Source organism: Uloborus diversus, chromosome 9 (assembly GCF_026930045.1).
Source record: "Uloborus diversus isolate 005 chromosome 9, Udiv.v.3.1, whole genome shotgun sequence".
Taxonomy (NCBI): domain Eukaryota; kingdom Metazoa; phylum Arthropoda; class Arachnida; order Araneae; family Uloboridae; genus Uloborus; species Uloborus diversus.
The window spans coordinates 51,365,852-51,381,732 of NC_072739.1; the positions used below are offsets into that span (position 1 = coordinate 51,365,852).

The following is a 15,881-nucleotide window of genomic DNA, read 5'->3' on the forward strand; positions in this document are numbered from 1 at the left end:
AGCAGTTTTTTATTGTGTCCTCACTTACACAGTACCAGGCTTTTTTTTACAAAGAAAATTGCATCTTTTAATGTAACATCGCATTTACGATTTTCGTTTACATCGTCCACTGTTTTCTTTACCAAAAACCGTCTTTAATGGACCTTAAACGATTTGATGATGCCAGCATCCATTGGTTGCAGAATTCCTGTGGTGTTCGGTGGCAAAAATTCTATTCTTTCATTGGACAGTTTTTTTTTAATTTGTGACATGGTGCATTGTCGAGAATTAGCAGCACATTTCATTTTTGTATTTTCATCGCGTTGTTAAATACATTCACCCAATCAGTAAACTCAACTTCATTCATCCACGCCTTTTTATAGAAATGATATTTTACATAGAGTCCTGGGCGAAATTTTTGAAGCAATGAAGCTTTCTGGTATCATCAATATATAAGTTTAAGGATTTAGCTCCAATGGATACTTTTCTTAACAATTCTAAGATTTCCCTACACTCATTTGGAATGGGGTCTTCTAGGATATGTAATCTTAGTGATTCTAAATTAACGTTTTGCTTTAAAAGAAGACCAGAAATACTACTTGAGGGTGCGCTTAACCCTTCGCCACTCTTTATCTTCTCCGTCTCTGACATAATAAAGGAGCGAAAGAATATAGAACATTTTGTTTCCTCTTGAAATAGACGGTTTTGAGATAAGAATTCAGAATAGTTTTAGTCTAGTAAAAGTTCAGTGGCTACGGCTAAATCATGAAAAAGAGTCCGTTGGGTAAATCCACGACAGTCGTCTCGCCTGTGTAGGGTAGAGGAACTTCGTCATGGACGGGAGACGTCGCTCCAAATCCCAGCAGGAGTAGCGGTGGGATCCGTCGTTAGTCAAACTGTGTGCTGCTTCGTTTCCTGGGATCGTGACGTGTACCGGTATTCGTTGCAGGGTGCAGGTGTTGTCTAAATCAACCAGTTCTCTTAAACGTTGCAGGATATCTTGCATTACTCTAGATTGGTCATTATGGATCGCTTCGAGGGAGCGGCCCTGGAAGCGATCTATAATGGCATTTTGCTGTTGCAGAAAATCACCAGTCCGTTATATTATTCTCGGGAGATAGGTATTCGTCTGGAGGGCCATTCCACGAAAAAGCTGACATTTTGTCCCTCACTGACAGATCTACATTTCGTTTCGAAACGTGTAATAAGGCGAACTTTTTTGCCTAACAAATGACACTTGTATGTGTGGTTTCTTTGGTAGAAATTCTACGTTTGTTAAATTTTTAGAATATTGCTTTTGACGTAAAATATAGAGCTGTCACGTGTGGGACCAAAATACCTGATTTCCTGTGTAATGGCCCATTGTTTGTTTCTTTTTGAAATTATTACTAGTGTGACGTCTTAGGTCAACGGTAGTATCGGCTTAAACGTGCCGAGCAATTATCAAAACACCACAGCAAATGAAATCATCAACTGAGACTCTTTAAATTTTAAATTAAAAAAAATATTTACAAATAAAAAAATTAAAAAAGCTTGATAAAAATTATAAAGTACATCGAAGAGTTTACTTTTAACTCTGGCAAACACTGTTGCCGGTGGTGTGAAAAAGTTCTACTTCACGGTTTCGTCAGAAACCGGAGATGCTTCTGAACAGAACGTTACAGTTCACTGTCCTAGAGCGATCTCACGAAGCCAGTTTTTTTTTTTTTTTTCTTCTTTTTTTTTTTCAAGAGTCTCTGGAAGAGAAGGGGCCTTTAAGCTAAACCCCCCTTAAAATTTCTAATTGGCTGCAACATCACGTGTTTTGAGGGTGGGATGCTACCGAAAACCAAACCCGAATTCGAGGATCAGTTGGCGCCTCATTTACATCGGAGTCCTCCATGTCTGCGTTAGCGGTCAAGATTAAGGAGTGGGCTGTCAGCGGCTGTCGTCAGGAACTCGACATGCCAATTTTGGAAACTGTCAGCCCAGAGCCATCCCGTCTGCTCCTACTCATCAAGTGTGTCTCCAAACTCAGCCGCACAAAATACGTTTTCGTTCACCAGTCTCGGGCGTGCCGTCGGTTCCACATCAAACGCACTTCCACAAAGTGGACACGGAGACAAGTCCAGATACTTGCAAGGCCACACCATTTGAAAGATTTCACACTAGAAATATAGGTAGAATAAAGAAAAGTAATTTACCTCATTTCTCAAATTCTCTTTACTATATCCTCTATTTCGTTCACTGATGGTAACTGCAGTTTTCCAGCATTTTCTGCAGGTGATAATCTTGAAGAAAGACTGAATTTGTCCTTTTTTAAACATTCCTGAGGGGCTTATTTTTTTTCTGTACTGGCGGCTGCACGCATTTAAATAATAGCTTTCTCTGTAGAAATATTTCCTTCTAATATTTCACCACTAATAAACAGGTCATACAAAAATGTCTTCTGTTTTTGCTAAAATCTTGCCTCTATCGAAAGCGCACATCAAATGGTCAATCGTTGAGTGTACTGGGACTTCCAATTAGGGAGTGGGGATTCTCGGTGCCCCAAATACTCCAATTCTGCGTATTCACACACCCATCGAGTTGAAAATGGACCACATTGCTACACCAGCGCATAATTCATGTTTGAGTTACATAAAAATCCCTTCCTAAATGACATCCGTGTTTCACATACTCATGATACTGGTCGTGGCAACATCTGAAATTACTTCGGGGGAGAGGCATCAATGAAGTGATTAGGCTGAACAAATATCATCACAAAGTCAGGATAAGTGAAACATCCTGAACTGAAAAGATTGAAAACATTAAATACATCATCCAAGCACCACGGAGGGGAAAAGAAATATTGCGGCTGAAATTCCAGAACTAATATAATCACTAACTAATTAGTAAGTACAAAAATCATAAGTATTAAAACCTATCTACCCCGTTGACACATCCAACAGTGTCTAAATTAACCGTACTGGAAAAGCTAACTGAATTTCACGGAAGGAGAAATGCTCAGAAATACGCATATGGGTGAATATACGCTCTTTGAATTTCAACGGCGCATAGATATTATTAGGTAAAATAAATCATATTATTGTTATCAGATGCTTAATTAATAAAGAATTATGTCTTTTATTTGGCCCACACAGTCAATTCTCGATAACTGTTTCCTTTTTGCGTTAATAAGCTAAAAATAGTTAAAAATGTATACTCCCCTGGCTTCCCTTTTTTCGACTTTATGTACAAACACGTTCAGCGTTCTTTTTGAAATAACCTGACATAATGTATTTTACCATAATCATACTCCTGAATAAACATCAAAACAAATTGAAAAAATATTTATTAATATGCAAAAGTCACAGAAAAATAGTGTCACCCTCACCTGGCAAAATTGAAAGACTGAAATTCAACATAAAAACTGCAGAAGGATCTCTTTAACCGCAAATAATCCGCTTAATACAGAGTTAAAACCTAGCTAACTATTTCAATCAAAATTCAAATAATATTGCACCGATTCTCGTTATAAGTGTCACAAAGCGTGCTTGCTCCAGTCGTTGCAGTATTTCCCCTGGTATTTATATGTTTATATTTTATCGTTACATAAATGTAAGTTTTTACAATGAAAAAAGCTCTGGTAAAAAGATTGCGTGATTTTGTTTTGACAGGTTATGTGTGATTTTGTCACTTCTCTGACGTCACTCCTCTGGCGGGTTTTTTTTTTTTTTTTTTTTTTTTTTGTGCCAGTGGGAATACATATTTATCTTACGATTATAAAGCTTTTTTTTGTGTTCTAGTTGCTCATTCCAATTCATATATCATGACGGACAAAGCGTCAAGCTGAAATATTACTTTACCAAGAAATTAAAAATGATCCGGATAAAAAAATCTGAATTGAAGGGGAAAGAAACGCGGAACTTTATCAAATAAATAAGGAAAAGAATAAAAAATTAAGAGAATAACATAGAAAACTCTGCCAATAGTGTCACTCCCCTGACAACATTTTCCCCTTGTGCCTATAAAACTGAAAAAAAAAAAAAATTAAAAAATCTTCTGGTCTTAATCTTTACAAACTCGAACATAACGACAACTAGTGAAATAATGAATATTAAAAGAAACAGAAGACTTTTTCTTTGGGGACACGTATATTCACCCATATTGATCTTATTACTCATTTCCAAGCGTCTCGACAATAATGTTCGCAAATTCTAAACCTTGATCCATTGATCGCTGGCTCAATGACTGATGAATTTGAATCTTGAACGGAAACAGCTGCATATCAGCTACGAAATCTATAACTCTCAATTGAAATACTATGTAGTTCTCTGTATATCCCTTTTCGTTACTTCGAAGCAGTTCCACATTTCTACAGAATAACGAGGAAATATTTGCGCTTGACCTTGTCCGATACAAGTGCTTTCGAAGAAATTTAAGAACTGGCTCAGCATTTTTTCATGTTCTTCAAACCAAAGAACACAATCTAATTCTTCATACTATGTCCGACAACTTTTCCCGGAGGAACGATAGCCATAACAATTAGTTGACGGAGATAAAGTGCAAAGTCTGAATATTAACATCACAATACTTTTCTAGAACTTCTCCGATGACATTTGGATAAATAGGTTGGCAAAAGTAAAAAAGAACTATAAACTTGAATGAACGGAAATATTTTTCTAAACGCGTTATCTGCTGCTTTTCAAAACCGATTGTCTCAAACTTCTGCCTCCCATATGATCGCGTATTCTTACAGTTACGGGAAAGTTGCGAGGATGTTTTACAGCGCTTATTGTACAATTGCTCAAAAGGTTTTAAAGTGACTTTAATTATACCAAGATTAAATATTTCTCGTTTTATAATTAATTTTCGTTTTATAATTAATTTGGAATAAATTCTCCCGTTCTGTCAACAAAACGGGGGTTTTTTACAGTTCATATCTCTTCAAAAGAGAAACGTCAGCAAACGCATTCCATAGAAGATAGTATTCTTGCGTATCTTGAAAATAAAACCTAATCTTTAAAGAAAAGATATAATCCGCGCAACAAATGTCAGTTACGTGTCCGAAAATGAACGATGTGCAAACGGAAAAAAAATCCTAGTACTTACCCCAAATTATTATGGAACTGAAGCAGATTATTCGTAGTCACGGAGAAGGCAAAGACAGACATAACTTTTGTCCCTTCATATGCTCATACATTTTTTTTTCAGCTTTGTGTTTGGAACTAGAAGGTCCTCGGTTCTAATCCCAATGCTATACATACTGCCTCTAGAAGTGGGATAATAGTTGGGAAATCTTGTCTAGCCTTTATTGATTTGTGTTTTAAGAGTTTTCCTGGTTTTTCTTACACAATGCGAGCAACTCCGCTTAGGGGCCTGCTTGCACCAGTCTAATCTTCGCAATACTATAACTCTTATAGAAGCTTTTGAGTTATTAAACATGCAGCAAATTAATAAACGAATCACAGAAGCACATCTATCTTATTATTCTACACCTACTACTGGTAATGTATTCTCTGCAAAATGCAATAGCAGTACTGACGTCTAGACTGATTACTATACTTAAACACTGCGAAAACAAGACATATTTTCATTTTGGGCCCGTTCGTAAGTCGACTTTCCAATTTTCAATGCATTCTAAGGATAGAGAAAACCTATTTGTTCTACAAAGAAATATTTCTCCAAATTAGTATATGAATTTTCAATGAAAAATAAATTTTAATAAACGACGCTAAAAAGCATATCCATTAACTTAAAATCTTTCTTAACTTTCAATTTTTATGAGGTACGAAAAAAATTAATATTTGAATTTAATCTTTTGTATTATCCATTAGGAAATATCTCTTGTATTTTCCATCATCTTTTGTGTTATACATTAAGAAATCTATTTGATACCATTCTGTTCCTCTTTTTTGCTCTTTGACTCGCATCAAAACACAATTCTTGTGTGATCTGGTTTCTTCGTTTTCTTAAAATCATCTTGCAATTGCGGCAGAGCCTTGCGAAATTGAATGGCAGAAGGAAAAAAAAAGTTTGCGTAACCAATTCTAAGTAAACGTCCGGAGTGTGCGTTGTTAGGGGCAACAGGATAGCAGATTCTGTACTGCCAGCACGCAAAAAGTTCACTCAAACCTTCTTTCGGGATTATGATTTATGTGCGAAATTCACCAACTGTTTGTGTTTGGTGGTTTTTCAAATTTGAATTATAATGACGTCCGGTCGTGTGAAAAAGAAAAGACTTAATCATTCTAATGGGATGGTACCTTAATTTTAAAAGGAATTTCTTTTTGATTTTGTTTATCACAAAAAGTACTCTTGTTTGAGTTTAGAAAGATCAACGAATTTCGTTAGGTCTATTTATGTAAGTGCTAGTGAACTACTGCATTATATCTTAAAACCTGCTTTTTTGATCACTGAGATTTATGTTCGAAAATGCGTTGGCGAAGAGGAAGCCGTGTGAACAATGTTATTTTTTCGAAAATATATCAATTTTCTCATAGCGAATGTAATCTTTTTTTTTTTTTTTTCACAGAATATTTTGACACCTTTGATGAAAGATTTAATTTATGGTATCTGTTTCATAACTTGAATCTCTGACCTGTACTCCTTTTGGGGCCATGTCAGTATGCCTCAGGCGTAGATGAACAAGACCTAAGAAATAAAATAACTGACATGTTAAAAAGAAAATAAAATCATTAATGTAGCAGACATAGCTAGATATCGCACCCCTGCGAAGAAAGTGACCCAACTCTAAAATCTCAAATTTTGAGTTATGTCACTTTCGTTGCAGGGGTACGATATGGTGACGATCCGACAAAAAATCTAGGATTGTACAAAGAACAAACGCTGACTCGTACACTGTACTCTTTGTTTAATTGATATAAATGTCTAAATTTATTTTTTGCAATGCAATTAAATGACTTCATTTCTTGCAGATTTTTCAGTATGAAAGCAGATGTAGTATCACGCATCATTAGCATCCTTATCAGGCCTCAAAACACCAACAAAAGAACTTTTGTAAAAGAAGAGCTTTAAACCAAAGAGCTGTGATTCTCATCTTCATCAATCTAAGTACCATGAAAGAATCCTTCCGATTTTACTTAAACTGCATACCGCTAACGTCCGAAGAGCTGTACAATAAGTTTTTACTATACCGTCTTACGAAGAAACAGCTTGGAGAGTACGGGTTTCCCGTTTTGCATCCTCAAAAACCGAATACAGTTATAGTCTTTAAAAGCAAAATGTTTGGAAAGTCACAAAATCCTGAAAAGCAAATCTGTCGTTGCGGGAAAGAGTTGTCCTTGTTTGAAGAAGACTGGCACATTGCTGTCAAGGGATGTGTCTATCATCCGGCTAAGCGGATAACAGTTGGTCCCGACAGAGGACGTTATAGGTGCTGCAAAAAGATGTCGCAATACGATGGCTGCGCAATGGGCCAACATCATGTCAGTGATCATAGTCCTATCGAAAATGCTACTTTTGTTACTACTGCTTTGAATAATGTTGCTCAGCAAGACGTGGCTGCTCAAACAACCAGTATCCCTACAACAGAATGCGTTGCGTTTCCTCTTCGAGATCGTGACATGTTACGATGGGGTATGAAAAGTAAAACCCGTTCCCAGACTAAAAATCCTGTAAGATTTCCTGTTAAAAAAAGCCCTACGTCTAATATTTTTGCTCTAGATTGCGAAATGGCTTATACTACAGCAGGTATGGAGGTGGTAAAGGTGACATTGGTTAATATTGGTGGTGACGTGGTTTTTGATAGCTACGTCAAACCCAGCCGCCGTATTCTTGATTACAACACCCTTTTCAGTGGAGTTACTGCTAGAAACTTAGATGGTGTTACTATGAATCTCAAAGACGTGCAAACATTCCTTCTTAAAGTCTTAAACAAAGATTCAATTTTAGTTGGTCATGGATTAGAAAATGACATGCTGGCTTTGAATATGGTGCATGAAAGTGTCGTAGATACATCTTGTATGTTTCCGCACAAAGATGGATTTCCTTTACGAAACTCTTTGAAATATCTCGCCGCGAAATATTTGCACAAACCTATCCAAAGTACTTGGTATGGTCATAATAGCATTGAGGATGCAAATACATGCATGGAATTGGTCTTGTGGAAGATCTACATGGAGACAAATAAATTAAATGAAAGACATTGGAGTGTTTCCAAGAAGCCTGGCTATCGATTTATTCCATGGTCCCAGAAAATTAGTACACAATGCACTGTACCTCCTCCTGCATATTACTCAAACATGAGTAAGAATCCTGAGGTTGATCTCGAAATAGTATCATATAATCCAACTATCGTAGCTCCTAACTTGGGTTCCTTCATTCTTCCGTTTCCTATGATGGCTTTTCCATCATTTGCTCACATTTGTTGTCCCGCTGCCACAGTACAATCGCCACATTATGGCTAAGCTTTAACTACCATGTAAGCTCACACTGAAAGTTAAGCTTTGCATTATGCTGGTTCGTTTACTCAGCAGTTTGAGATCGTTTTCTCTGTTGCTTTTTAAATTAATTATTTTGTATCAGTATTAAATGATTTATTTTTCTAATTATTTCATGTAAAAAATCATGTTTGCAGACAGCTTCAGCTATCGTTTTTTTACTTAGTTCATGAATCAAATGAGATATTTTGACGAAAAAATGCCAAAATTTTCATTTATGCTTAAAATATTTTGATTTTAAATTTGTCGATTCCTCGGCTACTTTACATCTAGTTGCCATTGTTTTCGTTTCGTGTTTCTTTTGTTCATATATTTTTTTCTGATAGTCAAAATTCTTCTTCAGTTCAATCTGTTTATGTGTTGTTCAAAACTGAGAACTTCGTTCATTTGTTTATCTCTGCAAGTTTCATGTCCTTTTCTTTAAAAAGTATTTTTCCATTTTTAGTACTTTTTGTTCCCTCTTTTTACTTTCAAATGTCGTTTGGCTCAATATTTAGGGCATCAATGGTTTTGCGCAATTAAAATCAATAGGACCAAGCAACTAGTTTCTTTTCTTTTTTCCCGCTGAAGCACCTTGTTAAATATGTTTTGTTCACATTAAGACGGAAGCTGTTTTAATGTATGACAGCTTAAAGTTTGATTTTTAACGCTTTTTAAAAACACGTTTAGTATATAGTAAACCTGTGTTAAACGTTTCCAAAGCTGTAAAAGAAAATACTTCTAAACTAATTTTTTTTTTATATATGCCCATAGTTAACAATTTCTATTACTCCTTAAAAAATTTCACTTTTTTAGCCCTTTTTTCTACTTCCTAAAAAACTTTTGACGCAGTAAAGCTTGCGCCAAAAAAATCCAATACAACCAACCAATCATCCACTCTGTATTTGATCGTTTTAAAGCTGGGAGTATATTTAATATTCATTTTACTCAATGACCTAAATGTATGTTTTTAACTGAAACCATTCATATTCTAAAACACATTTTAATGTAGTACTGCTTAAAAAAAAAAGCCCCCAACCTAAATGTTAGTTTACCCTTTCATCACTTCACTTTAAGAAGAGACTATTTTTAGCCGACTTCCTTTGTAATACGTGGAATTACAAAACACATGACTCAATTTTCTAATCACATGTGTTTTCTTTTAAAAAGTGCTCACTTTGATGAGGGTTTACTGTATTGTTTAACCTTGTATTTGTTGTTGTAAATATTGTCGTTTATTATTGTTGCTTACGGTACTTCCTATATACTGTGGTAGCTTTGAACAGTGAATCCTCCAACAATTTGTGAGAATGGATCCATCCAGATGAATGCATCAAAATTTTCGTTACTTCGTCGCTCATATAATATAGAAGACTATTTATCGCTGTTCCGATGGAACACTGACGCAATTTCGAAAAGTAATTTTACTTTAGAACCAAATGTACAGGAAACAACCTCATACAAAGAAACATAGTTGAGTTACTGCCATGGTTCAAAAGCAAAAGTTCAAAAACAAATCTGTCAGTGTTACTCCGTATGGGGTGAACCACGTTTGGACTCGGTGAAGACAATAACTCATTTTCAATCAATTTTGCAGGTACGTCAATGTTTCACCGGAGCAGCGATATAGTACTGTCTTTTTTTATGAAAATTTGTATAAACTCATTCTTGGCATTGTCTTGCACCTTTTGCTTCTGTGTTTCAAAGGCAGAATATTTTACTAAGTGAATAACATTTTTTTTTATTTAAGTTGAAGGACAAGAATCTTGTCATTTGACATGATTTTACACACATAAATATCAGTAAACTTACCAATGTCTAGTCAATATTGCTGAAAGTGTTGTGATCATTGGAAATTAACTGCCATGAATTCTGTCATTTGACATGACTTTACAGACATGTCGAACAAAGGTTTTAAAGAATTTTCATGACCTTCGCATTTTTATTGAGCATTTAATTATTCATTGATCAAAAAAACGAAAGGAAAAGCCATACAACTTTCTGCGATCTTGTTTTACGTTAAAGACACGGAATTGTATGTTTGAGATGTTTTGTGTGCTATTTCCCCTATTTGGAACTTTCCTATTTACAAATTACTGTTCATCACTTGTGATAACTTTTATACATACTTCGATGCTTCTTGTTTGTTTGTCAACGGATGGATGTTTCGAACACGTCATAGTTCATGTGGGTTTATGAGAACTTGAAAATGCGTGAAATGTATATGTGATTACAGTTTAACACAAATGATGAGCTCAATTTTTACGTAGGCAAGTTCGGTGATACTATGGGAAAACAACTTCTTGTCTTGCTCAAAGAAGATAATATAATTTGTTGGGATAAAACAAGCCTTTTATTGGACACACTGTGGAAAACAACCTGTAGCTGGTGTAAATTATTTTCTTTGGAGAGTTGAATAATGTCAAAGTGGCACTATAAAGTTTGAATTGCAGTTCGGAAAGCATGTTTTAAGAACGAACCCAAAAAAGTAAAAGATAGTCAATCGCATACCAACAGAGTTTGAATTCCGAGTACTCTAGTTATTTATGGTAAAAGAGAAATGGCTTTGAAACTGTCAATATATGAAATTGGATGTCTGAATAACAAGAGGGTAGAATAGAGGAACGCCTTGGATGAGCGAGAGCTGTCATGTTGATGATTATAACCATGAAGTTATTTCCGTTTTTGATTAATCAATCAAGGCAACTAACCTATGTATAATATTAGCTCTGTCAAATATAATGCGGTTGTAACTACAGCTGGAGTCGAAGGCTCCAATTCCATTCGGTGCGGTAATGAAATTAAATAACTGACTAATGACTCTCGACAAAATACAGAGGTAAAGTGTTAGGAGAAAAAAACGGTAATAAGGATATCTTTGAGTGAAATATCAACTGTTTTAGCTCCACTTTCAGTAGTTTTGGTATAAAACAAAGAGAAGTTTTAACCTTTATACTTCGCATATAGATACAACGCTATTTGCTGTTTTATTTTTACACTTCTCAACTGAATTATAAAGTATTTACTTGAGTCATGTATAAAGATGGCTTGTGATAACTACCAAAATTTATGAGTGACTGATGCCTGATGGGTAACTGGTGCATTATCGGGGTGAAAACATTTGATATGCTCCTTCAGCCGAGTCTTTTGTTTGGGAAATTTTCCGATGACTGCAAATTTCGCCAATTGTATTGGTCATTATTTTGAATCGAGTTTTCTCGGTGTATATTTTCTTTACTTACTTTAAGTTCCCGAGGAATTATTAAAGAGCATTAACTCTCGCTTATAGCTTGTCAACGGGAAGTTACTTAGAATTTCTTGCTAATGAGTAGAAATCAAAGCACTAAAAAATGAGAGACAACCGTATGTTTGGAAAATTGTTATTTATATTTATATGCTATATTCACAAGTTGTTGTTTTCTGCTTTTATTTTTCTATAGAAAACTGCTATATGTGGCCAGCAGTGATTTGTGCTAAACAGGTTTAATAACTTTCATATCGATTCATATACCCAATCATTGTACATGGCATGGGTACATAAATATATATACAGGAAAAATCATATCTATTTATGTATTAAATAATAGCTAAATTTACTGTTGTATATTCTACTATATGTAAAGAATTTGTGTATACATGCATATTATATTATTCACGAAAAATATTTATTTAGGTTATTTTTCATCGTGGAGCTTATATTTCTTGGTGCTATACCCAAACTATTTTTCGAATTCGGATGTGAAAAAATAGGCATTTAGGGCCAATATGCATCATTGTTCCGAGAGTAAATCACTATATTTTTAATCAGCAAATCATTTGAGTTGTATATAAATGCATCAGACTCTGCAATCAGTTGCTCTAGTGTTTACGGTAATTTTACATCCATGGGATGCGTCGTTGTTAATCTGCATTTAAATTCCTTGAGGGATTTCTAGCTTATTAGACGTAAAACTCCCAATAAACAAATTTGCATATCTGCCATTTTCCCTCCACGTTTTGCCCTTTTTCTGGAGGTACCACATATCCCGATTCCAGCTTATTGTATCCATACATTAACAACTTAAAACCCCAGATTGGAGATATTATATTTAAATCATATTAAAATTTTTGAATTAACACTCCAGATGGGGTGTAGTAAGTTCTCTTCTACTCCACTATCTTATTCACCAGAATTTTTTAATAAAACCTTGTGTGGTTGTTGTTACAAATGTCCAATGTACTAGCAAAGTTAGATGAAATCCATGGTAATTTAATACTCTAATCAAGTCCATAACAAGCAGCGACCTAGAACGTATTTTGTATATACAGAGTAGCTGTCACGCTGCGTAGAGTTATTTGTGATGTGTGAATTGATGTACTTTTCTTCTAGTTTTTTATTTACGCAAAAAACTATAGAATGGAAAGGTGTTTTGTATCGGCATGTAGGTAATATGGACAGTTAATAACTGCCTTGTGATCTTTTGAATTATGTTTAATTTATAAGAATTTTAAGACTTCTTTTTACACAATGGTTAATATGAACGAAGAAATGTGTACGTATGTAAAAGGTTTTTTTTTTGTGTCATCTCTTCTATGAGATCATGTTCGGAAGTGGCGCCTTCTTTTCACGTTAGTGTATGTCCCAATATCTAGAGTGGAATAAAATCAATCACTTGCTTGATGCTATTTATTTTGTTTTTTCTTTCAGTTGTATTTTGTTACTAATGTTGCGTTTTATGTATTCAACTACCAAAATTATTTTGCGATTGGTTCAGCTTTTGGCTTTTATTCTAGCTCTTTATTTCATTCCTTAAAAGTTACCTTTGCTAATACTTCTTCGATCTTTACATTTGTTAATGCAAAAAAAATAATAAGTGCTATGTATTAAACATATATTGCCTGTTAACGTAATCAACCTTTGTAACGAACGGATTAAAGGTCCCTTTCTGTGTTCTTTTTGAATGCAAAAATTGAAAAAGGCCGGGGCCATTAACGCATCAAACTCTGTTCGGAAGTAGTCAAAAAAAAAAAAAACACCTATGTTTATTTGTGCTGAACAACGTTGGATATTTTCTGTCACTTCTGATGTGTTGAAGTTATATTGATTTGAACTTAATCCTGTTCACATATTTGCAATCCACATTAGGAGTGGAAGTGTCCTAGACTTCCTTATCTTGTAGAAATAGTACAGCTATCATGAAAGTGAACTTTTTAATTTTAACTTAGTAAGACTTTTGGTAATTTTTTTGTGATCAAATCTAGTATCCTTGCCAAATTATCATACAGACTGCAATGATTGTTCCTCCAGCAACCCGATAGCTGTTAATCGAAAAAAAGACGAATTTAACGAGATTTGGAATGTCACCAACACACCAACAGTGTTAGTTGCCGAAAGTTCTCCTGAACTTTTTTGTTGAATTTTGTTGGTGTTATACTTGTCGAAGAATAGCACTTGATTGTGAATTTACTCTTTTTTTTTTTTTTTTTTTTTTTGAACGAATTAAATTATGTGTGTGATGAAATAGATCCTTGCTTACCAGTCCATAAATGTTTCAATTTATGGAATGATCCTCAAAATGAAAAGAGTTTTCACATTCGGCTCATTATCTCAAGAACTACTTGATATACTCAAACCAAAATTCATTAAAAGCTACGTTAAGTACAAAATCCTAGTAAAAATCATTTAATAGTTTTACTGCACACGCATGATCCCTACGACACATATCGCAGTTGAAAGGCTAACGGCGTTCTGTTCATGGAATTCAATAAACTACGCATATTTTCTTCATTTTTAATACCAATAATAGTTTATTGTTGCTATTCAGAAAACGAGCGATGCACTTGTCAATCAAAATGCCTAGCCTAAGTGAGTAATTTCTGACTTGGTTTCTGTAAATGTTATAAATATAGTTACTTTGTGCTGTCAGTGATCCATCCAGGAGGTTTCTGGAGCAGTAGCAGTATATTGTTTGCTTACCAGAAATATTTTGTATGGATCAAAGCCTAAAAACCTGGAAATTAGCTCTAGTTTTAGCACTGACCGTGAAAGCCTCGTTCTTATTTTTGTAAATGAGATCATAAGAATGTTTTGGTAATGTAAGGTATAAAGGTATTTTCCGATTATTGATATCCATTAAACCACCTAATAATTCATTTTCTTCAATGATATTTTCTGAACATAAATTCTTCGCGTCTCATCTGTGAACTTTTTACATTATATGTATATGAATGTCTTTATTGTTTTTGATGGGTCTATATTCCTGAAAAAATGTAATCATTGGTTTGTTTTAATATTGACAACATTCTGTTCTTTTCTGTTACATTAAATAGATGCCGAAAAAATTTCAAATATAACAGTCACTCCGAAAAATCCTTAGCGTCCTAGGCTTGTGGTAACGCTCCCATTTCTATAATAAATGTCACTATTACTCGCTGAAGCAAAAAAAAAAAAAAATATGTGTGAAACTGAGAATGAGTTAAATTCTCAATAAATCTATGGCAAAGAAACAGATGATGTTCTTAAATACACTGATTGAATTTCTTTTCGAATATTTCTTTGTAGTTTTAATCAGCTATACCAGGGGCTCCCAAACTGAGGGCCATGGTACCCTGAGGTGCAGCGAAGTGTCTGTGGTATCAATATAAGGTAGGTGTGTCAAATAAGGACATGTAGACCTATAAGGCCTTCCCCATATTTTGATGTAGTAGAACAAATATTCGCTGGATCGTGACTTCATTGTCGTCTGAAAGCCTAACTGACGCTAAAGCCTTTTCAACAAGAAATTTCTTATCGTCAAGCAAAAGTTTTTACAGAAGGGTCTTGACTTTATTAGGCACTCATATACCAAATAAGGCCAAATTGCCTTTCTTTGTTTGAACTGCTGACAAACATAATGTCTCAAATTGTTCTCTTTTCTAAAGGATATTGGCTTTATGGCTTTAATTTAGTGTTTGTCTCTTTGCCCTTGTTTTTGTCTTGTCTTTGCTCTATTATCTGTGTTTTTTGTGTTGTCCTGAAAAAATGTATGTATTATTCAAAATTATTGTTCAGTTCTTGCTTTAGGTAAGTTAGTTTTTTTTTTTTTCATTGAATCATAAATGTGCGAGTAACTAGGACATGAACCTTAGGGTGGCCTTATTTCGCATACTTACCTTATATGTATAAAATGGAGATAAGCTAAGGTGCCGTGAGAAAATTCTAGTTCTTCAAAGTTTGAAAACCCCTGAGCAACACTGTTAATAACCATGTCATCAAAAACAAATAATGTAAAATGAGTTGTTCGTCTTAATGTAATTTTTACTGAGGAACGATATACAGATATGAGCTTGATTCAATTTATACAAATAAAATAGATTAATGTGATTAAATCAACAAACAATGATTTTAATGAAGCGAACAAGATACAGCTTACATCTTCATAAAATGTTTTGAAAATTGGTTTAAAGAGTGATTTCTTGACAATCGGTTGTGCTTCTGTACTTGGTGTATTTTAAAATCTAAAAATTTCTGTGGTGTATTAG

At 34.5% G+C, this 15,881-nt stretch overlaps 1 protein-coding gene across 1 annotated transcript; it reads left to right on the forward strand.

Moving 5' to 3' along the window:
- Positions 1-7,019: 7,019 nt before the first annotated feature.
- LOC129230207 (exonuclease GOR-like) lies at positions 7,020-8,369 on the forward strand. Its single transcript, XM_054864608.1, has one exon. It carries the CDS (start codon positions 7,020-7,022, stop codon positions 8,367-8,369), a length of 1,350 nt encoding a protein of 449 aa, XP_054720583.1.
- The last annotated feature ends 7,512 nt before the right edge of the window (positions 8,370-15,881 follow it).